Below are 26,623 nucleotides of genomic sequence, written 5' to 3' on the forward strand. Positions count from 1 at the left end.
AGGCTGGGTATTCTGCGACGAGTGACTCACCTCCTGACTCCCCAAAGCCTTTCTACCATCTACAAGGCACAAGTCAGAAGTGTGATAGAATACTCTCCACTTGCCTGGATGAGTGCAGCTCCAACAACACTAAGAAGCTCGACACCATCCAGGACAAAGCAGCCAACTTGATTGGCACCCCATCCACCACCCTAAACATTCACTCCCTTCAACTCTGGCGCACTGTGGCTGCAGTGTATACCATCCACAGGATGCACTGCAGCAACTCGCTAAGACTTCTTCGACAGCACCTCCTAAACCCGCGACCTCTACCACCTAGAAGGACAAGGGCAGCAGGCACATGGGAACAACACCACCTGCACGTTCCCCTCCAAGTCACACATCATCCCGACATGGAAATATATCGCCGTTCCTTCATCGTCGCTGGGTCAAAATCCTGGAACTCCCTTCCTAACAGCACTGTGGGAGAAACTTCACCACACGGACTGCAGCGGTTCAAGAATGCGGCTCACCACCACCTTCTCAAGGGTAATTAGGGATGGGCAATAAATGCTGGTCTCGCCAGCGACAGCCACATCCCATGAACGAATAAAGAAAAACACACCCAAAAAACAAATCCAGAATTTGGCCCTGTACTCCCATAGTTTCCAGCTTCTTCATGGTGGTCTCATGAGGCCCTAGATTGAAAGCCTTACAAAAATCAATGAAAGAAATGCAAGTAGGTCCCCTCAAGTATTCAACGCTCTACAATCTTGTATAAAGCTATAACTTGTTCTACACATTCCTCAAAAGAGTTAAATCCAGCCTGTTTCTATTTTTGTTAGCTAACCAAAAAGTGTGAAACTATTGAATAATGGATAGATTAGCCCAAACATATTGGCATCACAATCTCACCTGTAACAGTGTATGGGCCACTTGCTGTTGCAATTGGGATGTATTTGTTTTTATGTTGACCTCGTCGGTAGACGGACACCTCCATCATATGGTCACCAAGTGTGATGTTAGTTGTATTGATAGAGAGGGTCATACTGGAGCGTCCAGTATTTTGATAGTATTGGCCTAAGTTTGAAACAAATTTGGTTAGGAGAGCTTTTAAGAGGATCTCTTGACTTTTGAAGGAAATGTTTTTGTACCAACCTTGTGTATGCCAAATATAAACAAAGTTCTTATGCCTCCAATCCATCTGTCTGGGAAAAGGACGACCATCTGGGAAGACATTACATTTGGAAAGCTTGGTGCAGTTAAACCAACCACAGTCGTCAATCCAGGAAGTCCAGTTATATACATACTGACCAGAAAAAAATGAGGTTGCTGGAAAATAAACACTGACATTAGTGACTTACACAATTCATATGGGCATCAGATTTAGAAATTTACATAGATATTCCAATAAAACAAAACTTGAAATCTGCATAACCCCTCTGTATAGTCCACAAGTGACAGAAAAGTTATGAATGGTAGTCACAAATTAACATTTTTTATTATTGGATGACACCTGCAACACAATGCATGCTTGAGGTCCTAAAAGTTTCATTGTAACTGGTCAGAAACAGTGGAGTAACAGAGATTGGAAGGGTGTTTTACACATCGGCATTACACTGCCTCTCTGGTGATTAACAACATTCTACTATAATTGCCAATCTTCATATATAAATAAGAATATGCTAAATAAACTTTGATGATTACAATATATTCAAAAAGAAATAGTCCAAAACCCCTCACAAACCTTAATTTAAGATCAAATACGGAAGGTGTGTTGATCTGGTTGGTCCATCAGATTTATAATGTCCAAATTACGTTATTCCCAGGTATTTTACACCTAACTAATCAACAATGTAGACATAGTAATCCCAAAGGATATAAAGATGACCTGAAAAATTGTACCATGTTTCCTGCTCCTGTGTGTGAAATTGAGTTTGAAAATGCCCGAGGAGAAGAAACCAGCTGCCAAGAATGGCGCCAAGAAAACCCTGAATAAAGCATCAGCAAAGGGCGGCAAGAAGCAGAAAAGGTCGAGGAAGGAGAGTTACTAAATTTACATCTACAAAGTGATGAAGCAGGTTCACCCGGACACCGGCAGCTCCTCCAAGGCCATCAGCATCATGAATTCTTTTGTGAACAATATTTTCGAGAACATCGCGGGTGAGGCTTCCCGCCTGGCCCATTTACAACAAACGCTGTGCCATCATCTCCCGGGAGATCCAGATCGCCGTGCACCTGCTGCTGCCTGGGGAGTTGGCCAAGTACGCCGTGTCGGAAGGGACAAAAGCGGTGTCCAAGTACACCAGCTCCAAGTAAAATTCCACGATGTACTGAAAAACACATACCGTTGCTTACCTTACTGCAGGCTCATTTTCATCTTTCAGAGAAGGTGGATATGCCTCTGGATGAAGCTGTCTTACTTCTGAAGGATCAATTGGATCTTCCAGTTTCAGGTGTGACTAAGATCTTATTTGCCAAAATAGGAGCTGCCACAATTGCCGACAGCAACCCTCATTCATGGAATCATGCTGCCATAGGCATTAGAACTGAATGGCAAGCCACTACAAAAAATCAGCAATTTGCCTGAAAAGAACTATGGCAGTTGTTGTCATAAACTCAAGGAGCTTTCTCAAGGTGTCCTGATCAATGGGTCCTCATGGGACAACCTATGCCTGTTGTTGAAGCTGCACTCATCCAGGCAAGTGGGGAGTATTCCATCACACTCCTGACTTGTGCCTTGTAGATGGTGGAAAGGCTGTGAAGAGTCAGGAGGCGAGTCACTCGCCGCAGAATACCCAGCCTCTGACCTGCTCTTATAGCTGGTCCAGTTAAGTTTCTGGTCAGTGGTGACCCCCAAGATGTTGATGGTGGGGGGATTCGGCGATGGTAATGCCTTTGAATGTCAAGGGGAGGTGGTTAGACTCTCTCTTGTTGGAGATGGTCATTACCTGGCACTTGTCTGGCGCGAATGTTACTTGCCACTTATCAGCCCAAGCCTGGATGTTGTCCAGGTCTTGCTGCATGCGGGCATTTGGGCAGTGCATTGCTTAGCCAGAGTATCAGGGTCACTGTTTAATGATCCCGTCACCTAGCTGATTACCAGATGTGCAGTTGAAAGAAAGCTCCTTTAAGATTGAGGCATTTAAGATCTCTTTCTGACTGGGAAAACTATTGTTGGATAATCTTGCTGTTGAATTAGCCTCCAATGAACAAACTGGTCACATTGAGTGTTCACAACTTTGTAAATTGTGTAACATCAGAAGATAGTCGTAATAGGCATTGTTACTAGTAGGGTTGATTTTATAGTGATTCCTGTCGGTGGACCTTGTCTCCTATGATCAGGAAACTATATCATTTTAATAATCTGCTCTAGGATCTGCCCTGTTTGCAGTAATCTGTTTACTGGACGCTCCCAAACACTCACTTTGGAATTTCAGATATTAAATCTAACAAATTGAAACATCCTATACATTTATTGACAATTAAATAGAGATAAGGAACAAAAATTTCAGCAAATGAAAGTACAATACAAAATAAGCAAATGATGAAGAAAGTGCATAATGAGTGAATTACCGTTTTTGGCTGGAAAAAAAGTCTCTACTTTTGAAAGGCAAAGCCTAAGTTACTGACATGGCTAATTCAATCAGTTTTGTAAAACTTCCTGTAACAGTATTGTGCCACCTCCCTCAAGTAGGAAATTCAAAGAGAATCACCAAATTTCAGAAGAACTCAGCAGTAGTTTGAAAATTTAGCTTTTAACTACTTAATTCTTTTGACATCAGGTTTTCAGACAGACTTAAACAATTATTACATTCATGTGTATAATTAACAATGTATTATACAAAATTGTGAACTATGCAAGCATGGAAGTCAACAGGAATTATACCATATATTACAGGTATATGCATTTTTGTTTGTGAAGATCCTCTGAATTCACAGATTTCCAGACAAATGGGTTTGTCATCTAAGTGTAACAATAAATTCACAATTGACAATCAGATACTTCAGATTACAGAAAACTCTTGCCAATGCACTTTATCCAGGCTGATGCATGAATAATGATTATTTACATATGAACAGAATGTTGCCTCATGCACCCCCACCCCACCCCCACACCCCCATTCACTAGTAATGCTAAATCCTGGGGAAAACAAATAAATTAGGCAGAAAAAGATTGTGGCCAATTTCAGGAAAATCACAAATTTCTTCTTGGCTCGCTAAGTCAAGCAAGCAAGGTCCAGGAGACAATGGTTACCCATGATGAATCACTTAACTAAACCACACAGCTCCCACCCTTGATACATTCCAATGTCCTTAAGAACAGAGGACTGCACAGGACCAAAAAAAAAACAAAAGAAAGGGGGAAAAAAAATCAGGATTTGGGAACGCAATAAAAGGAAAAATTGCCAAACCAAGAGAATCCAAACCAAAATTTGAGTATAATACTTTAAGGAGGGATGGGAATAAAGAAAGAAGAGAGGAGGGTTGGCGGTACTAATCAGAGACAACAGGAGTGAATTTTTTCAGGGCTTCTCCTGCTCTAATGCTGTAACTGTGGCAGAAACCCCATTTACACATGTAAACTGAGTCTCTGTCGAACATCAACTGAAGTTACAGCAGTGGATTAGGAGAAGTCCCAAGGGAATGCACCCCTTAATGAGAGCACCAGAGCATGAGGATCTATAAAGAGAAGTGGTCCAAACAGAATGCCTTTGAATTCAGCTGGGATTAGCAAGGGATTGGTTATATTACTGAGAATATATTACAGACCACCAAATGGTGGAAAGGAAATTGAGGATGAGATTTGTAGACATATTAGAAAGGCATGTATTAACATTATTGTCATAGTTGTAGGAAATTTTAATTAACCAAAAATAGGGAAAATGTCTATGGTGACAAATGTAAGGTTTTCCTTTTAAAACAATGGTCAGGAATTTCCTCGGAGCTGCTTCCCACTCTGCCCCGTAACTTTGCCTTTCTGCACGTGAACGGATTTCTGCCATACTTTCGGCAAAGTTACGGCAGCACAGTGGGAGCATCACCGAGGAAATTCTGGGCCAGTGTGTTCAGGACTGTTTTCTGAGTCAATGTGATGCTGGTCCAAGATTGTTAGAACTCAAAGTGGATAAATCAACAGGCCCTGATGGCCTGCGCCCAAGGCTTCTGAAGGAAGTCAGCAAGGAGCGAGCAGAGGATCTGACCACAATTTTTCAATCCTCCGCAGAAAATTAATTTGTGCGATGGGACTGGAGAGCAGCTAATGTAATACCTCCATTCAGAAATGGAGAGAAGGATAAATTGGTACGTGTGGACAAATTAATCAAACTTCAGCTGTAGGCAAATTCTTAGAATCCATAACTTGAGGTCAAATTAGTAAGCATTTAGAAATGCATGGAATAATTATAGACAGCCAGCATGAATTTGTTTAAGGCAAGACTCGTTTGGCAAATTTGAAAGGTTTTTTTTGAATAAGTGCCTAAATCTATAGTCAAAAAGAATGCAATAGATGTCATTTCTATGGATTTTCAGAAAGCATCTGATAATGTGTGTCCTGTGTCTCACAAGAAGCTGATTACAATAATTCAGGTGTATGGTATAAGAGGAAACGTAACCTCATTCATAGAAAGTTGTCTGACAGACAGGAAACAAAGAGTGAGGCCTACAGGCCACAGCCAACAAGGTAAGTTTTAAAAATATACTTACCTGAATGTGAAGCCGGAAGGAGCAGGAGTGTTCCTCCCTACCCTATATTTAAAGAACGCAGGCTGATGCCACCACCCCCGATCCCCCATCCCCCCAGCCACTGATCCCCTCCACCAACTTGCAATTCTCCCCCAACCACCGGTCCCCCCAACCCCAAGCCACCAATCATCGGGTGAACTGTCTCTTAATCTTTGCAGGTCACCAGCTCCATGGAAATGAGGCACAAGGCCTAATATCAAGGTCGCCTTGGGCCTCACTATTTAGGCACAGGGATAGCACCCTGCGATCCCCATGGGCATGCCCCAATTTCCAGGCCAATAGCTTTCATGACACCCTTCTTGAATTAGGCATAATAGCCCAAATAGATTGTGCAATGTGATTGAAGCCACTGAAATTGGTCACTTTAGTTTTATTCTACATAGTATATACACTGTGTCTGCACATGTAAAATTTACCATTTTTGCAGTTTAAATCATAAATGATGTCACCATTATCATCCTCCTTTTGACATTTAGGTAATTTAAGCACCACATTAAAGGTTACATTTGCTCTAACCAGGGTAGGTCCATCATTACTCAAATGGGCCACGACTTTTCCTCCTGAAAGAGAAAATAGCTGGATTGAAATGGAGAAAACAGACACATTTTGGTAGTCAATATAATATTCACTCAGACAGATTTGGTTCGGGCTACAAAATAATCAGGTAGTGAAACTGTAAACACGAGTATGAAGAATCTTTTTTTGAAATCACTATCAATAGTGAACAGAGGAAAACTTCCCACATAGCTTCCCAAGGAAAACTAAAACATTTTAGAATTAACTATGAACATATAGAACAATAAATTATTCTGCTTTATAGCATGAGGAACACTACCCATACCCTGTTCAAAAATAAATAGAATTGCAAAATTAAGGGATTGGGACTGTAAGTCAGAAGATGCAATTCATCGGATCTCGTTAAAACCAGGAGGATTAATAGACCAATGTAATTATTCTTGTATTTGAAGAATAAAGACAAATATTTTAGGATATTGATGCTACTTTTGTGAATCTAAGAGCTTGGGGAAGAAATTAGTCATCGTTGTGGAAAATGGAGCAAAATGTCCAACACCCCAAGGATGCCTGAAAAATGTCCAACGCCATTTTGACCTTGGACGATTATCAGGTGGCCTTGCATTTCCTAATGGGGGATGAGGGGATAGCGTTAATACCTGTTTTACAAACTCTCTGAGAAATTGGGCTGCCTCAGGCCTGCTCCGCTCGGGTTTTCCTGGTATGGAGGCAGCCTAAGAACCGGCCACAACCAAAAAGTAAAGTTTTAATTTTTTTAATATAAATTCATGTGGAGCCAGAAGGCGCAGGGGTGCTCCTTCCAGCTCCACAGCATTCCTGTTGACCAATGGCGGCCGCGATTGGCCCCTTCCCACTGTCCTCCCCCCCCCCACCCCCACCAAGTACTTACCTGAGGGTTGCTGCTGGCAAGGCAAATGGCCCAAAATTCATCTGCTGAAATGGGTGAAGTGCCTGCAGAGGTGCGACATGTAGTTCGCTTAAATTATTAAAATTAGGTCCAAGGCCCATTATCAAGCAGGCCTCAGGCCTCCTGGTTGGGGCTTCGCTGACTGTGCAGCATCAATTCTGGACCCAAAAAGATATACAGCGCTCGCATACTTTTAGTGAAATTATACCTTATTTGATTATGATTCATTTATGGTTTAAACCCATTTGTTATTATACTTAGTTATTTCTAAACTGTTTAGCTTTGTTCACTTGTCATGCTTTCATTGACCATAAAGACACATATACCCTGCATCTTGCAGCGTAAGAAGTAAAATCTTCAAACAAATTCAATGGTTTTGATTCATTTTGATCAATTTCTTATATAAACCATTTAATTTGCAATTTGCTGGTCGCAATGCATACTACAGGCCTGTCATTTCCATTTTGCAAGTTACTTCTGATCATTGCACAAAAAAGTTCTTTTGTGGAATTGCCTATGAAGTTTAAGACATTCAAAATTAGAACTTAATATTTGTCACTTTAACATACAAGTGTCAATGTTTCAAATCATCTTTTAACCTGCATTCTCATCTGTTAGAGAATATCTGCTGTAATGCTAATTCAAGTTAGATTTTCACATTTTTACATTTTTATTTGTTCCTGAATAATAGAGAACTTGTTCTTATATTTGAGATGGAGAATCACAGTGTGGCACGAAGCTTCCAGGTAAAGTGCAGTATGGAGCACTAATTACTTCCAACACAAGCCTCAATATCTAACTTCACAACAGCACTCATTTCCAGCACCATCCCTGCAGCCTCTCACCATAAGTTGTTGAATCAGGGAGATTCTGGGATGTGATTAGTCAACACTCATTCAGCAGAAGATTTCCAGCCACCCAAATCTGACATGGAAGGCGTTAGTCCTTTTTAACTAAGTGGAGTTCAAAGACCACGTGGGAAAGAGCTCTTGAACAGAAGTAAGGTCTGCAGTACAAAAAGTTAGATAGAAATTTCCAGTTCATGTGCTTACCTTTCCAACAGTTTTTCCATCGGACATCGTTCCTCTTCCAATAGGGATAAAGTTGGTCATTCCAGACATTAGTGTCAGGGTGCCAGCCAGTGAGATGACCAGAATGCCATGAGGATGATAATTTGTTGCCACGGGTTAACACATCTCGGAAACCTGACAAAAAGAAAGTCAGTTAGTCAACTTTGAGGATTATATACAAGTTTGTCTTCAGTTGACAAGTGAATAAAGTTAAACAACTGTCAGGCCATTGTAAAGTATTTGTGATACAGATGTAGTTAGAGATTTCAGCTATGTGAAATATATATGAATGTTCCTCCATCTTAATATCTGCATAAGGATTTTCTCGTTACTGCATATGACTTAAATAAAGTTCATTTTTTTCCCTCCTCCGCCAATATTTCTCCTTTACCATCACCAAGACTGCCTACTTCCACCTCTGTAACATCTCCCATCTCCGCTCCTACCTCAGCTTACCTGCTGCTGAAAATCTCATCCATGCCTTTGTTACCTCTGCACTCGACTATTCCAATACTCTCCTGGCCGCCCTCCTATCTTGCACCCTTCGTAAATTTGAGATCATCCAAAACTCTTCTGCCCATATCCTGACTCGCACCAAGTCCCGTTCACCCTGTGCTCGCTGACCTACATTGGCTCCCGGTCCGGCAACAACTCAGTTTTAAAATTCTCATCCTTCTTTTCAAATCCCTCCATGGCCTTGCCCTTCCCTATCACTGTAACCTCCTCCAGCCCTACAACCCTCCAAGATCTCTGCGCTCCTCCAATTCTGCCCTATTGCGCATCCCCAATTTTCTTTGCTCCACCATTGGTGGCCGTGCCTTCAGCTGCCTAGGCCCTAAGCTCTGGAATTTGCTCCCTAAACCCCTCTGCCTCTCTTCCTGTCTCTTCTCCTTTAAGATACTTCTTAAAATCTACCTCTTTGACCAAGCTTTGGGACATCTGTCCCAATATCTCCTTATGTGGTTTGGTGTCAAATTTTATTTGAGAATGCTCCTGTGAAGCGGCTTGGGACACTTTACTATATTAAAGGCGCTATATAAATGCAAGTTGTTGTTGTTTACTCTCCTAATAGGGGGACTCATGTTGTGACTGGTTCCATGGGCACCACTGACCCTCTGGTACATCCCATAAGCCACCTTTCTTCATATGTGAGTCTAAACATAAGAAACATAAGAACATTAGAAGCAGGAGCAGGAGTAGACCATATGGCCCCTCGAGCCTGCTCCACCATTCAAAAGATCATGGCTGATCTTGGACCTCAACTCCACTTTCCTGCCCGATCTCCATATCCCTTGATTCCCTTAGAGTCCAAAAATCTATCCATCTCAGCCTTGAATATATTCAATGACTCAGCATCCACAGCCCTCTTGGGTAGAGAATTCCAAAGATTCACAACCCTCTGTGTGAAGTAATTCCTCCTCATCTCAGTCTTGAATGGCTGACCCCTTATCCTGAGACTATGCCCCCTAGTTCTAGACTCTCTAGCCATGGGAAACAATCTCTCAGCATCTACCTTGTCAAGCCCCCTCATAATCTTATACGTTTAAATGAGATCACCTCTCATTCTTTTAAACTTTAGAGAGTATAGGCCCATTCTATTCAACCTCTTTTCATAGGACAACCCTTTCCTCCCAGGAATCAATCTAGTGAATCTTCGTTGCACCGCCTCTAAGACAAGTATATCCTTCCTTAGATAAGGGCACCAAAACTGTAATCAGTACTCCAGGTGAGGTCTCACTAATGCCCTGTACAATTGTAGTAAGACTTCCTTACTCTTGTACTTCAACCCCCTTGCAATAAAGGCCCACATGCCATTTGCTTTCCTAATTGCTTATTGTACCTGCATACTAACTTTTTGTGTTTCTTGTACGAGTCTCTCTGAATACCAACATTTAATAGTTTCTCACTATTTAAAAAATATTGTTTTTCTATTTTTCTTACCAAAGCGAATAACCTTACATTTCCCCACATTATACTCCATCTGCCACCTTCTTGCCCACTCACTTAGCCTGTCTATATCCCTTTCCAGACTCTTTGTGTTCTCCTCACAGCTTATTTTCCCACCTAGCTTTGTATCATCATTGGATGTCATTGAATGTCAATAGATATTCCACTGTGAAGAGATACCATAACTCAATTCCACTCAATTCCATCTTCATCCAGTATCCACACATGCAGACTTTCTAATTGGAGTCACTGAATACAATCAGGAGCAGAAACTCTGACTGATTTTGTTCCCCCTCTTAGTCCAGGCACTGAGGCTGATTTTAGTGTCCTTTTCACCAACCAAGTTGCAAACAATTTGGCTTTAATTACTTAACTTACACCAGTTAGGTAGATGAGGAAGAAAACCAGAAAATAGACTAGCATATATGTGATAGGTTAGAATTGGACTGAGTTGCTAAATCCTGCTTATATTTTTTTGCTTTTCAAGCATACATTGAAGATGTGGATTTCCCCTTTCCAAATATTAGACTGGCCAAAATCGGGCATGGTATAAAACCCCATAATGTGAACTATGCTCAATTTTGACTTTTGGGTGAACCCACTGTGAAGAGGCAGCCGCAATTCTGAGGCACCATTAACTTTGGGCCGATGAGCTGCGGGGTGCCAAATGAGCCTGATAAAAGGTTGATGCAGCTCGCCGGATTGAGGCCTAAAAATTTCGGGTCATACTGGCTGCCAGCAAGTTAAGCGCAGAGCGGGGCGCGATCACAAAGAGTGGGAGTTCCGCTGTGGCAGCGGCCCAGGCTATTTTTGTGGAGCCTGGAAGAGCACTTCTGCTCCTCCAGGCCCCACAGAAATAATTCCAAACTTATCTTGGTTGGGCTCTTCAGCTTCATCGCCAATGATACTGGTCAGATTAAAATGGCATTCGGCGTCGTAGGACACCGATTTGCATATTAAAAGGGGTTTACCACCTGAAAAGGCGGGCACTCCAGGCACCCAGAAGAAGGCCCCTTTCAAAATGTCACTGGCTCTTCATCAGTGTTAACGGGACGGTAAGGCTACCCACTCCATTTTGAGGCCGTTATCGCTCTGTTAACCTCAGGCAGTAGAAGTGAAAATTGACCCCATTCTCTTTATCCAGCTCTCACATCTAAGCAAATATTACTGAAGTCAAACCTTCATGCCAATCATGCTTTGTCTCTCCTCCCTGCCTCCCACCCCCCACTTTATTCATCCTGATTCGTCAATGTACCCATATTGAAAACAAAAGCATTAATCTGCATGGGTGAGAGGAACAGAGATAAAGATGCTACTGCCAGTATTGTGATAAAGAGGAAAAATATTCATTTAAAGTGTGCCCTCTGAGTAACTATAAATAACTATGAACTTTTTAAGAAGATTGAGTTAAAGATCATCAGATACTGTTCAGCCAAGAGAGAGAAAAATGTCTTAATCGTATTCATGTGACTGTCAGATGACTGAACATCCACAGGATATTAACAGTGGCACTGCAACATGAACAAATTATAAAAAACTTTAAACATAATGTTTAGAACTGCAGATGTAGTTGTGTAGTGCCAAATTTTTTTTATAAGTTACTAAAAGCCATGGTCTAACTCAGTTCTGAAGTTCCTGAATTTGATGTAGTCATTATACTACTACAACCCATGCAGTCTGCAGCAGAGCAAATTGGCAGCTAAGGTTAGTCGTTGACTTTTATCACTGTGGAGTGGCAGGAGGCAGTGCTCTGTAAATTTACACTCAAACACCGGCACACAATACGACTCACCAGCCTCTGGCTCAGGCCAGTCTCTTTTAATTGCCCCATCAGCTTGTCTCAGTTTTTGAAAATGGCATTGTACCTACTGACTTTAGAAAAAAAATAAAGTAAAAATTGGGCATTGCACCAGCAAGTTGCACTGTTTCTGACGCAAAGCAAAACAAGCCGTTTTCTTGGAAGTGACCTCCTTGGGCCCCAGCCTACACCAGCTTTTTGCACTGACACTCCAAAGGTCCTGAAGGATAGTTAAAAACTTACCCCAATGCAAGCTCCGATAGGAAAGAACAATCAGGGGATTACAAAAAGGCAGGAGATAAACGATAAAGATCCACCGCACCCCTTCCGATACTAGTCCAAACCTGCGGTGAACAGCCATTGATGTTAAGACTGCTACTGATCAATGTTGGAATATTAAGGCTGCAGTTATACTACAGCTACTGAGCTGAGAGCTCTATCTGTGGCTGTGAGGCAAAGTTGGCACATCCTTTGTACTGACTGGTATCAAGGTGCCACGACAATACCATTTTGTGCATATGTTCTGATACATGTGCAGAGCTCTGCTGCACAGGAGATAATAATGTTAGGGAATAGCAGTTGGAGATTCTGTCTGCACTGATATTAAAAAGATTCTATATCAAGTTTTAGGTTTTTAGGAAGTCCAATAGACAGCCATGCACTTTTAAAATGTAGCTTGGCACTGGACTGGAGTCATCTCACTCCAGAGACTTGAGCACATGATCTAGGTTGACACTGAGGGAGTGCTGCACTGTCAGAGATACCATCTTTTAGATGAGACATCAAACTGAGGGTCTGACTGCCTTCTCAATGGATGCAAAAGAACCCATGGCACTATTTTAAAGAAGAGCAGGGCAATTCTCTGCGTTGTCCTGGCCAATATTTATCCCTCAATCAACATCACTAAAACAGATTATCTTGTCATTATCATATTGCTGTTTGTGGGGCCTTGCTCTGTGCAAATTGGCTGCCACATTTCCTACATAGAATCATAGTAGGTACAGCACAGGAGGAGGCCATTTGGCCCACCGTGCCTGTTCCGGCTCTTTGAAAGAGCTATCCATTTAGTCCCATTCCCCTGCTCTTTCCCCATAGCCCTGTAAACTTTTTCCCTTCAAATATTTATCTAGTTCCTTTTTGAAAGTTACTATTGAATCCGCTTCCACCACCCTTTCAGGCAGTGCATTCCAGATCATAACAACTCGCTACGTAAAAAAATGTTTCCTCATGTCGCCTTTGGCACTTTTGCCGATCACCTTAAATCTGTGTCCTCTGGTTACCGACCCTTCTGCCACTGGAAACAGTTTCTCCTTATTTGCTCTATCAAAATTGTAAATGATTTTGAACACCTCTATCAAATCTCCCCTTAACCTTCTTGGATCTAAGGATAACAAACCCAGCTTCTCCAGTCTCTCCACAAAACTGAAGTCCCTCATCCCTGGCACCATTCTAGTAAATCTCTTTTGCACCCTCCCTAAGGTCTTGACATCCTTCCTGAAGTGTGGTGTCCAGAATTGAACGCAATATTCGAACTGAGACCTAACCAGTGTTTTATAAAGGTTTAACATTACTTCCAAGTAACATTCGTGCCAGACAAGTGCCAGGCAATGACCATCTCCAACAAGAGAGAGCCTAACCACCTCCCCTTGACATTCAACAGCATTACCATCGCCGAATCCCCCACCATAAACATCCTGGGGGTCACCATTGACCAGAAACTTAACTGGACCAGCTATATAAATACTGTGGCTACAAGAGCAGGTCAGAGGCTGGGTATTCTGTGGCGAGTGACTCACCTCCTGACTCCCCAAAGCCTTTCCACCATCTACAAGGCACAAGTCAGGAGTGTGATGGAATACTCTCCACTTGCCTGGATGAGTGCAGCTCCAACAACACTCAAGAAGCTCGACACCATCCAGGACAAAGCAGCCCGCTTGATTGGCACCCCATCCACCACCCTAAACATTCACTCCCTTCACCACCGGCGCACAGTGGCTGCAGTGTGTACCATCCACAGGATGCACTGCAGCAACTCGCCAAGGCTTCTTCGAAACCTCCCAAACCTCTACCACCTAGAAGGACAAGAGCAGCAGGTACATGGGAACAACACCACCTGCACGTTCCCCGCCAAGTCACACACCATCCCAACTTGGAAATATATCGCCGTTCCTTCATCGTCACTGGGTCAAAATCCTGGAACTCCCTTCCTAACACACAGACTGCAGCGGTTCAAGAAGGCGGCTCACCACCACCTTCTCAAGGGCAATTAGGGATGGGCAATAAATGCCGGCCTTGCCAGCGACGCCCACATCCCATGAACAAATAAAAAAATAACATTACTTCCTTGCTTTTGTACTCTATGCCTGTATTAATAAAGCTCAGGATCCCATCTGCTTTTTTAACAGCCTTCTCAACTTGTCCTCCCACCTTCAAAGATTTGTGTACATACACCAGCAGGTCTCTCTGTTCCTGCACCCCCTTTAAAATTGTACCATTTACTTTATATTGCCTCTCCTCGTTCTTACTACCAAAATATATCCTTCACACTTCTCTGATAAATTTCATTTTGCATGTGTCTGCCCATTTCACCAGTCTGTCTATGTCCTCCTGAAGTCTGTTACTATCCCCCACATTGTTTACTACATTTCCGAGTTTCGTGTCATCTGCAAACTTTGAAATTATACCCTTTATACCCAAGTCCGGGTCATTAATATATATCAAAAAGAGCAGTGGTCCTAATACTGACCCCTGGGGAACACCACTGTATACTTCCCGCCAATCTGAAAAACAACCGTTCAGCACTACTGTCTGCTTTCTGTCCCTTAGCCAATTTTGTATCCATGCTGCCACTGTCCTTTTAATTCCGTGGGCTTTAATTTTGCTAACAAGTCTATTATATGGTACTTTAACAAATGCCTTTTGAAAGTCGATATACACAACATCAACCGCACTACCCTCATCAACCCTCTCCATTAATTATAACTACATTATAACAGCAAAAGTACTTAATTGGCTGTAACAAGGTCATGAAAGGTACTATATAAATTCTTTCTTTCTTTCTGTCTTTCACCTATCTCACACTCTTTGGCTTGAGTGCGTTCAATCAGATCAGAACCTGACATCTGAGCTTTGCTGCCACTTTTGCATTGACTCCCAACCAACACCACTTCAGATCAACCTGAAAATGACAGTGTGGCTGCATCCCAAAAACCAAACCCACACATTACCTTGTTGGGTTAATTCAGTTTGAAATACACTATATACATTTTTATATAAACCCTTTCAACAACAGAAGACTAGAAAAACTTTGAATTAGGTCCTGGCAAGTTAATAAATAAAACAACTTACGTCTGTGAGCAGCTGTTTCAAGGACTGTGACCAGGAAGACAGTTCCAAACAGAGCTAAGAAGGAGAAGCTCCTCATGGTGACTTGGGACCCCAGGGGTTAACACTTTTACTACACACACCGAGCAGAGATACTGACTGTTGCTCACTACAGAAACTGACTGTAAGACTGCAATTACACTCCTAGTATAAACCCACAGCTCACTGAGTCCTTCCTCATTTCGTGGACTCATCATGCGATTGGTCTGATAAAAGCCACTTGATTGGCCATTAATAACTGAAGACCCGCTCCCCTTCAAAATCATGAATCTCATGGCTCTGAGTCATTCCCGGGTGATCTGCATCAATCGGCTTATGACTTTAGGAAAAACACAACTGGCGCACCAGGGGCACGGAAACAAGGCAGAAAGTGGAGATTGCCACACTGCACCAGGACTGAGAATCATGCTCAGTAGCGCAGGGTATTCCCAAAGCCTAAGGGAATGTTCATAAATGGGAATACATAAATACATTATTAAAGATTGAGAATTTATTTTTCATTGTGTTTGGGAAAACAGATTAAAAGAAAGAAATGAAAAAACATCTGGCTAATAGTTTTTTGAGGTGTGTTGGAGGGGAATGTTTGGCATTATAAGAGAAAAATGACTTGTGAAAGCTTGATCATTTATAGTTCATAAATAGGTTTTGACAAATTCAAAGACAACCCGGGAATATTTGTCCACATGAATTATGAGCGGTGTCACTGAAAACGATCTTTCTAAAACCAACTGTGGATAAATGGCTTGTGGGGTAAGTTCATTTCAAAATTGCACTGCAGATAGTTTGCCTTGCCGGAGTCCTGTGAAAAGGTTTGGTTTGGAGCTCCTACATATTACTAGACAATGATACTACCTACTAATCTGGTGTCAAACCCCCACACACATGACCATGCAAAGGCATGTTTGCACTAGGTAATATAACAATAGTTGACAGAATGATCAGGGATGAGCTATTACCATTGTGTGGGTGTATTTTTACTGGATTCACTCCCCTACGGTCCTAATGCCATCCTGGTAATAGATACACAGATGTCCCACCATATTCCACTGATCCAACCAAGTGTAACTATTGGTCCGATCGACTGCAGGTTCGTTCACGCTGACTGATATTTTCGGTAGTGTACAGAAAAAATGACTTTCTCTCAATTGGTGACAGATATTTTCTATTTCACTTTGCTTGTCAGTCGAGCAAGGTTATCTACTAATTTCAAAAATAGACAATGGGGTACAGTTTCCACTTCGGGCGCAATCGGGAAATTGCATCCGAAATAAGCCCAAAATTGCGCTGGTTAGGTTACAGTTCAAGTTTCTGCCAAAATACATTTGCATGATCACAAACGTAAAATTTTCCCTGAACCAGTGCAATCGGGCAGTGTAATTGAATGAAATCATTTCTTTTTCTTTGCATTAAAAAATATTCCTTGATGTATTTAAGAGTGGTAACCTGCTGCAGTTTTATTAATACAGCTGAAAATGGGTCTATCACCAAAAATAAGAATTTTTAATAAGAGTGTCCAGTCCTCCACCTGTGAGTAACCTAATTTAAAATCACTGAAAATGACTTTAAAAAACTATACTGAACCATTTACTAGTTTCATTGGTGTACACTAGTCAGTTTCTTAGTAAATTTAATTTTTTTTAAATATGAAAATACTTTTAAAACCTACCTACTCGTACCTCTACGCCCAAGAAAATGGGCGCAATTTGAAGAGCCTTCCCGAACCAGTGCAATCGGCAGAATCTCACAATGTCGACCTGAGGGAGTGGCCAGTTTCATGGGTGGGGCCTGATCCGGGCGAATTGATACTTAAACCAGCGTAAAAGATCGCGAGAAACATGAGCAGAAGTGGTTTTGGACGTTAACTCACTTACGTTTAAATTTCCCCAATCTTTTGTGCTGGTTTGGCCAATTGCGCTGGAATCTGGGCGCCAAACTAGCCGAAACAAGCAAAAACTCTTACCCCAGTGTAATGGACTTTGATCATTTATAACCAATGACACAAAACACAGTTACAAACAAATTTGACAAAATAACTCGACAATTACAAACTAAAGCAGCATTTCAGAAGGTGATGGCATCCCATCCCATTAATGAGTGGGAGAGAGAATAGCTACGAAATGCAAATAAAAGAAACCATCCTGATGTCATGTGCGTGATTTATATAAACCAGTGATACCAGACAGCTTCAGTGAATTGATACCGCTCTTTGAACAAATTGCTTAACTTCTACATCACATAGGAACACAGGAGTAGGCCATTCAGCCCCTAGAGCCTGTTACGCCTTTCAATGAGATCATGGGTGATCTGTATCCTAACTATATCCACCTGCCTTGGCTCCATATCCCTTGGTTAGCAAATATCTATCGATCTCAGATTTTAAATTATTAATTGAGCTAGCATCTACTTCTTTTTGCGGGAGAGAGTTCAACATTTCTACCATTCTTCGCGTGAAGAAGTGTTTCCTAACTTCTCTCCTGAATGGCCTGGCTCTAATTTTAAGGTTATGTCCCTTTTTTCTAGACTCCTCCACCAGAGGAAGAAGTTTCTCTCTAGCTACCCAACAATTCCTTTCAAAATCCTAAAAACCTCAATCAGAGCTTAACCTTCTATATTCCAGGGAATACAAGCTTAGTTTATATAATCTCTCCTCATAATTTAAACTTGGAGCCCTGGTAACATTCTGGTGAATCTGCATGGCAGTCCGTCCAAGACCAATATATCCTTTCTAAGGTGTGGTGCCCAGAGCTGTACACAGTACTCCAGATGAGGTCTAACCTGGGCTTTGTGTAGCTGTAGCAAAACTTCCTCCCCTTTATATTTTAGCCCTCTATTTATAAAGGCTAACATTTCATTAGCCTTTTTGATTATTTTTTGTACCTGACTACTACATTTTAGTCATCTGTGTACATGGACCCCTAAATCTCTTTGGATTTCCACTGTTCCTAGCTTTTCACCATTTAAAAAATACTCGAATCTTTCCTTTTTTTGGTCCAAAATAGATAACCTCACATTTACCTGTGTTGAAATCCATCTGCCATTGTTTTGCCCACTCACTTAATCTATCGCTGTCTCTTGTAATTTTATGCTCCCATCTACACTACTTACTATGCCACTAATCTTTGTGTCATTAGCAAACTGGATATATGGCTCTCTATTGTGTTATCTAAGTCATTAATAAATGTAGTGAATAGTTGAGGCCCCAGCACAGATCCTTCTGGGACACCGCTAGTCACTTCCTTCCAATTCGAGTACATACCCATTATCCCCAATCTCTGTCTTCTACCGCCAAACCAATCTCCTCACCAGGTCGATAATTTGCCTTCAATTCCATGAGCTTTAATTTTAGCTAACAGTCTCTTATGTGGAGTCTCATCGAATGCCTTCTGGAAGTCCATATAAACTACACCCATAGCCATTCCCCTGTCTACTACTTTAGTTACTTCCTCAAAACATTCAATTAGGTTTGTTAGACATGACCTACCCTTTACAAATTCATATTGGTTCTCTCTAATCAACTCAAAGTCCTCTAAGTGCTGTCACACTGTCCTTAATTATAGATTCCAATAACTCCCTGACAACAGATGTTAGACTAACAGGTCTATAATTTCCTGGTTTCTCTCACGCACCTTTCTTAAATAATGGAGTTACATTTGGAATTTTCCAATCTAAAGGGACAATTCCTGAATCGAGAGAGCTTTGGAAGATGATGGTTAAAGCATCTGCAATTTCCTCTCCTGCTTCCTTCAAAATCCTGGGGTGGAAACCATCAGGTCCTGGAGATTTGTCAGTCTTTAATGCCATTATTTTTTCTAATACTGTTTTCTTGCTTTCGTTAACTTTAGTGGATTCCAGTCCTTGATTCATTATTAGTTTCCCTGGAATGTCAGGTATATTATTCTCTTCCTCTACTGTGAAGACCGACACAAAGTAATTATTCAACAAGTCAGCCAATTCGTTATTTTCATTCGCAATATTATCCGCATCTGTTTTTAAAGGGCCCACATTACCCTTGACTACCCTTTCTCTTCTAATATAATTGTAAAAATTTTTTGTGTTAATCTTGATATCCCTCCCAAGCTTCTTTTGTATTCCCTTTTTGCAGCTCTTTTGTCTTGTTTTGCTGTTCTTTACATCTCTCCCAGTCTCCTGAATCTACACTATTCTTTGCACTTTTGCTCTTTCTCTCACCTCTTTTGTCGACCGTTGCTGTTTTATTTGGTAAGTAGAGCTCTTGCCCCTTAGGTGTATATACTGGTCCTGTATTAAGCTAAATTCTTTTTTGAACACCTCCCACTGTTCATCTGTAGTTTTACACAATTACAGTTTTGACTAGTTTGCTGTCGTCAGTCTCTGTCTCATCCCCTTAAAGTTAGCCTTACCAAAATCTAGTAACTGTGTTATGTTTCTCCTTTTCAAACGTAACATTGAATTCAATCATATTATGATCCTGAAATGTTTTCTTACTGTTAGATTATTAACTAAGTCTGGCTCATTACTCATTACTAAATCTAGTGCGCCCTGTCCTCTTGTTATTTCTAGAACATATTGCTCCAGAAAGCTATCTTGAATGCACTCAAGAAATTCACTACCTTTCTGACTTGTGCTACTCTGCTCTTCCCAATCTATATGAAAATTAAAGTCTCCCATTTAAAAAAAACTCTGCTTTTGCTACAAGCCTCCATAATCTCTGAATCAGTACATTCTGCCACTTAGAATCATAGAATCATAGAAAGGTTACAGCACGGAAGGAGGCCATTCGGCCCATCAAGTCCGTGCCAGCTCTATGCAAGAGCAATCCAGCCAATCCCACCTCCCCGCCCTTTCCCCGTAGCCCTGCAAATTTTTTCTTTTCAAGTACTTATCCAGTTCCCTTTTGAAGGCCATGATTGAATCTGCCTCCACCATCCCCTCGGGCAGTGCATTCCAGATCCTAATCACTCGCTGAGTAAAAATGTTTTTCCTCATGTCACCTTTGGTTCTTTTGCCAATCACCTTAAATCTATTTCCTCTGGTCCTTGACCCTTCCGCCAATGGGAACAGTTTCTCTCTATCTACTCTGTCTAGAACCTTCATGATTTTGAATACCTCTATCAAATCTCCTCGCAACCTTCTCTGTTCCAAGGAGAACAATCCCAGATTCTCCAGTCTATCCACGTAACTAAAGTCCCTCATTCCTGGAATCATTCTAGTAAATCGCTTCTGCACCCTTTCTAAGGCCTTCACATCTTTCCTGAAGCACGGCGCCAAGAACTGGACACAATACTCCAATTGTGGCCGAACCAGTGTTTTATAAAGGTTCATCATGACTTCCATACTTTTGTACTCTATGCCTCTATTTATAAAGCCCAGGATCCCATATGCTTTTTTAACCACTTTCTCAACCTGCCCCGCCACCTTCAACGATTTGTGCACATATACCCTCAGATCTCTCTGTTCCTGTACCCCTTTTAGAGTTATGCCCTCTAGTTTATATTGCCTCTCCTCATTCTTCCTACCAAAACGTATCACTTCGCGGTTTTTCTGCGTTAAATTTCATCTGCCACGTGTCTGCCCATGCCACCAGCCTGTCTATATCCTCTTGAAATCTACCACTATCCTCCTCACTGTTTACTACCATTCCAAGTTTTGTGTCATCTGCAACTTTATTGCTGCTATCAAGATTCCTGTAGATAACTCCCATTACAGTTTTAAGTCCTCTCTTATTCCTCAATTCTAACCATAGAATCTCTGCTGATTGCTTTCCCTTACCTATGTCCTCTCTTACTAATGTTGTAATAGTATCTTTAATCAATAAGGCTCCTCCTCCTCTTCTAGTTTCCCTCTCCTTTCTAATGACCTGATAACCAGGAATATTTAACTCCCAATCAGGACCAGCTTGCAGCCATGTCTCAGTAATGGCCACCATGTAATTGCCTTTAAGCTGTATTTGAGCCTCTAATTCACTCAATTTATTTCTTGTACTCCATACATTAGTACATAAAACTCTTTATTGGGCAAGAGACCCTAACTTTTTGCCCTGATACTGTCTTTCTCACACCGTTTAACTTAACACGTTTTTTATTTGTCACTCCTGCTGTAACTACTTTAGTTATTTTAATATTCCCTTCACCTGGAGTATGTATATCACTGTTTGTTACCTGAACTCTGCTTTTATCTCTTATTAAAATCTTTAAACTATCATTTTCACTATTGTTTCTGACTGAGCCCTCCCCCCCAATTTATTAGTTTAAAGTCCTTTTTACCACCCTATCTGTTCTTTCCGCTTGGATTTTGGTCCTAGCCCAGTTCAAGTGCAGCCCGTCCCAACGGTACAACTCCTTTGCCCCAGTACAGATACCAGTGTCCCATGAAATGGAATAACTCCTTCCCACATCAATCCTTTAGCCACGTGTTCACCTTCCTGATCTGTTTGTCCCTAAGTCAATTAGCACGTGGCTCAGGCAATAATCCTGCGATTACTACCCTTCAGGTCCTGCTTTTTAATATAGCTCCCAATTCCTGATACTCCCTCAGCAGGACCACCTCCCTTTTCTTCCCTATGTTGTTGGTCCTGACATGGACCACGACAACTGGATCTTCACCCTCCCTTTCCAAATTCCTTTCCAGGCACATTGAGACATCTCTTACCCTGGCACCGGGTAGGCAACACACCCTTCAGGACTCTCGATCGTGGCTGCAGAGGATGCCATTAATCCCCCTAATTATTGAACTCCCTATAACGACTATGTTTCTATTCTGCTCCTCCCCCTTTGGACAGCCCTCTGCTCCACGGTGCCTAGGTCAGCATTGTGGCCGTCCTCCCAACAGTCTGTCTCCTTATCCTCACAGGTACCAAGTACATTGTACCTCTTGGTTAAAACCAGTGTCTGCAGGACCTCCTCCTCTATCTCTACTTGGTTCCCCCTACCCTGCTGACTGTCGGACATATTCTCCCCTTCCTGAACCTGTGCTTTCCTCTGAGGTGTGACTGCACTCTGGAGAAAACTATCCAGAAATTACTCCCCCTCACCTTATGTGTCTGAGTGTCTCTAACTTGTACTTCTGCTCAAGGACTCTGAGCTGGATTGTCTCAAGACAGAGACATTTCCTGCAGATGTGGCAATCTGGGACAGTCTCACTGACCACAAACCCCCACATATCACGGTCCCGACACACAGCCTGTACTGCCATTTCTAGTTTTTATTAAGAACATAAGAACATAAGAAATAGGAGCAGGATTAGGCCATACGGCCCCTCGAGCTTGCTCCGCCATTCAATAAGAAAATGGCTGATCTTCATCCTCAACTGCACTTTCCTGCCTGATGCTCATATCCCTTGATTCCCCTCGAGTCCAAAAATCTATCCATCTCAGACTCAATGACTGAGCATCCACAGCCCTCTGGGGTAGAGAATTCCGAAGATTCACATCCCTCTGAATGAAGAAGTTCCTCCTCATCTCAGTCTTAAATGGCTGACCCTTTGCCTTGAGACTATACCACCTAGTTCTAGACCCTCCAGCCAGGGGAAACAACCTCACAGCTTTTACCCCGTCAAGCCCACTCAGATTCTTGTATATTTCAATGAGGTCACCTCTCATTCTTCTAAACTCCAGAGAGTATAGGCCCTTTCTACTCTATCTCTGCACACAGCACAACCCTCTCCTCCCAGAAATTAATCTAGTGAACCTTCGTTGCACTGTCTCTAAGGCAAGTATATCCTTCCTTAGATAAGGAGACCAAAACTGTGCACAATACTTCAGGTGTGGTCTCACCAGAGCCCAGTACAATTGTAGTAAGACTTCCTTACTCTTGTACTCCAACCCCCTTGCAATAAAGGCCAACATGCCATTTGCCTTCCTAATTGCTTGTGGAACCTGCATGCTAACTTTTTGAGCTTCTCATATGAGGACACTCAAATCCTTCTGAACACCAACATTTAATAGTTTCTCACCATTTAAAAAAAATCTATTTTTCTATTCTTCCTAACAAAGTGAATAACCTCACATTTCCCTATATTATACTCCATCTGCCACCTTCTTGCCCACTCACCTAACCTGTCTATATCCCTTTGCAGACTCTTTGTGCCCTCCTCACTGCTTACTTTCTCACCTAGCTTTGTATCGTCAGCAAACTTGGATACATTACACTCGGTCCCTTCATCTAAATCATTAATATAGATTGTAAATAGCTGACGCCCAAGCACTGATCCTTGCGGCACTCCGTTAGTTACAGCCTGCCAACCTGAAAATGACACATTTATTCCTACTCTCTGCTAATATATTACCCCCAACCCCATGAGCCCTTACCTTGTGTAACAACCTTTTATGTGGCATCCTATCAAATGCCTTTTGAAAATCCAAATATACTACATCCACTGGTTCCCCCTTATCTACCCTACTAGTTACATCCTCAAAAAACTCCAATAAATTTGTCAAACATGATTTCCCTTTCATAAAACCATACTGACTCAGCTTAATCATATTATGATTTTCTAAGTGCCCTGTTACCACTTCCTTAATAATGGATTCCAACATTTTCCCAACGACTGATGTCAGGCTAACTGGCCTGTAATTCCCTGTTTTTTCTCTCCCTCCTTTCTTGAATAGCTGGGTTACATTTGCTACCTACCAATCCAGAATCTAGGGAATTTTAGATGAACACAACCAACACATCCACTATCTCTGCAGCCACCTGTTTTAGAACCCTAGGGTGTAGGCCATCAGGTCTAGGAGATTTGTTGGCTTTTAGTCCCATTAGTTTCTCCAGTACTTTTTCTCTACTGATAATAATTACTTTAAGTTCCTCACTCTCATTAGTCCCTTGGTTCCCCATTATTTTTGGTATGCTTTTTGTGTCTTCTACTGTGAAGACAGATACAAAATATTTGTTTAACGTCTCTGCCATTTCCTGATTCGCCATTATAATTTCTAGTGTCCCAGCCTCTAGGGGACCAACGTTTACTTTTGCTATTCTCGTCCTCTTTACATACTTGTAGAAGCTCTTGCAATCCATTTTTATATTTCTTGCTAGTTTACCTACATATTCTATTTTCTCTCTTTTTATCAATTTTTTGGTTGTCCTTTGCTGGTTTCTAAAACACTCCCAATCCTCAGACTTATTACTCTTCTTGGCAACATTATAGGCCTCTTCTTTTAATCTGATACTATCTTTAACTTCTTTAGTTAGCCACGGATGGGTCACTTTTCCCATGGAGTTTTTATTTCTCAATGGAATGTGTATTTGTTGAGAATATTGAAATATTTCTTTAAATGTTTGCTATTACTTATCTACCGACATACGTTTTAATATAATTTCCCAATCTACCTTAGCCAACTCATCCCCCATATTTATGTAATTGGCTTTATTTAAGTTTAAGACTCCACTTTCGGACTTAAGTATGTCACTCTCAAACTCAATGTGAAAGTCTATCATATTATGATCACTCTTCCCCGGAGGATCCTTTACTGTGAGATTACTAATTAACCCTGTCTCATTACACGATACAAGATCTAAAACAGCCTGTTGCTTGGTTGGTTCCATGATGTTTTGCTCTAGGAAACTATCTCGAACACATTCCATGAACTTGTCCTCCAGACTGCCTTTGCCAATTTGATTTCTGCAGTCTATATGAAGATTAAAGTCCCCCACGATTTTTGCCTGTTATTTATTTATTTGTTAGTAGTAATTTAATTCTAGATACAATAGAATTACTTGAGATCTAGATTATATTTAGCAGATGGATTTAGCTTGATTTCAGATTAATTTATAACTAAATATTCTTGTTTTTTGCTTATTAACTCATTTATTTTAGTATCCCTTTAACTCCTATTTATTATTTATGTATACTAGATTTTTATTTATTGCAATTCAGAACCCTTTAATGTTGGTACCCTCTATTTAGTTAATTTTATCCCCTTCGATCTAATTAATTACTCTGATTATTTATTTATATATTTACTTATTTACTGTTGCCCCTTGGTTTAAATTACTTAGCACCTCCTTCCCCTAATTTCCATTCTCACCAAATTCCCATCGTCACTCCATTTAACAGATTCACCCAACTTTCTCCCAGCTCTGTGCTGCAGTTCTGTGCTTTTACAGATATCCCTCTAATATATACCTTCAGAAACACGCGAGTTACAACTGATCAATCAACTCCCAGTCTCAATAATTAACACCTAGTTAGGGTCCCATTTACAGCTGATTGACTGTTAACTGCCACTGACTTGCAGTTTTTAAAGTTAGTAAATTAAGTTAAATTTCAGTTTGATAACAACACATTGTACTACTCACCCACTACTTACCAATGAATTCCCACTCTCACCAAATTCCCATCATCACTCTGTTTAACAGATTCACCCAACTCTCACCCAGCTCTGTGCTGCAGCTCTCATATAAATCGAAATGTGATTTGTATTGTTGTCTTAACTGCTGAAGATAGTTTAAGTCTGTTCGTACAGTATTGTGAGATTTGTCAAAGTGATGTCCAGATGACTTACAGCTGATTGAAGGGAACTTCAAAGGAAAAAATTTGCAGGGCTACAGGGAAAGAGCGGGGTAATGGGACTAACTGGATTGCTCTTACAAAGAGCCAGCACGAGCTCGATGGGCTAAATGACCTCCTTCTGTGCTGTAACCATTCTATGATTCTATGATTCTATCACAGCTACTTAAGTACACACTGGAATACTGTTCCATTGAATGAGTATTTGTTTCGAGTCCAAAAATTGTCAAAATCATGAGAAGGAATGAGGAATGATCTGGAAGAGCCTCATATTGCCAGCTAGCATGGGAGTCCACACACAGGATAAGGTTGGAAAGCTGAACAAGATGCCATGGGGTTATTAGACATATAAATGCTGCATAGCGAGAGATTAAAAACTCTAATAAAGTAAATAAGTAAATTCTGGTTTGACAAGCGACGGCAGGGCAGCTGGTGTGTCGTAACTGCAGCATGTGGGAGTTGGTGGAGACCAGCGTGATTCCGGGCAACCACATCTGCAGTAACTGTCTGCAGCTCGAGGAACTTCAGGTCAGAGTTGCGATGCATCTGGGAGGTGGAGAGTTACCTGGACACTTTGATCCAGGAGGCAGTCACAGTAGTTTAGATTCGTTCAGTGGTCAGGGACAGAAGGGTGCGACTGCGAGTCAGGCAAGTAAGAGGATCCAAGAACGAGTGATGGAGGAGCCTCAGCCCTTGATCGAGTCCAACAGGTACGAGGTACTTGCTACCTGTATGGATGAGAGCAAAGACTGCAGGGAGGATGGGCAAGCTGAACAC

At 41.5% G+C, this 26,623-nt stretch overlaps 1 protein-coding gene and 1 pseudogene across 1 annotated transcript in view; one reads left to right on the forward strand and one right to left on the reverse strand.

Moving 5' to 3' along the window:
* Positions 1-15,458, reverse strand: part of gpnmb (glycoprotein (transmembrane) nmb) — a 33,253-nt gene extending 17,795 nt beyond the window's left edge. Inside the window, exons 1-5 of the mRNA XM_068003505.1 lie at positions 15,329-15,458; positions 8,218-8,370; positions 6,141-6,284; positions 1,138-1,311; positions 895-1,059 (exon numbers count right to left, since the gene is read on the reverse strand). Of these exons, the coding sequence (XP_067859606.1) occupies positions 895-1,059; positions 1,138-1,311; positions 6,141-6,284; positions 8,218-8,370; positions 15,329-15,404 (712 nt within the window). The 5' untranslated portion in view covers positions 15,405-15,458. The remainder of the gene's footprint in view (positions 1-894; positions 1,060-1,137; positions 1,312-6,140; positions 6,285-8,217; positions 8,371-15,328) is intronic.
* LOC137340765 (histone H2B-like) lies at positions 1,923-2,298 on the forward strand (annotated as a pseudogene).
* Positions 15,459-26,623: the final 11,165 nt, after the last annotated feature.

Source organism: Heptranchias perlo, chromosome 2 (assembly GCF_035084215.1).
Source record: "Heptranchias perlo isolate sHepPer1 chromosome 2, sHepPer1.hap1, whole genome shotgun sequence".
In the NCBI taxonomy this organism is placed as follows: domain Eukaryota; kingdom Metazoa; phylum Chordata; class Chondrichthyes; order Hexanchiformes; family Hexanchidae; genus Heptranchias; species Heptranchias perlo.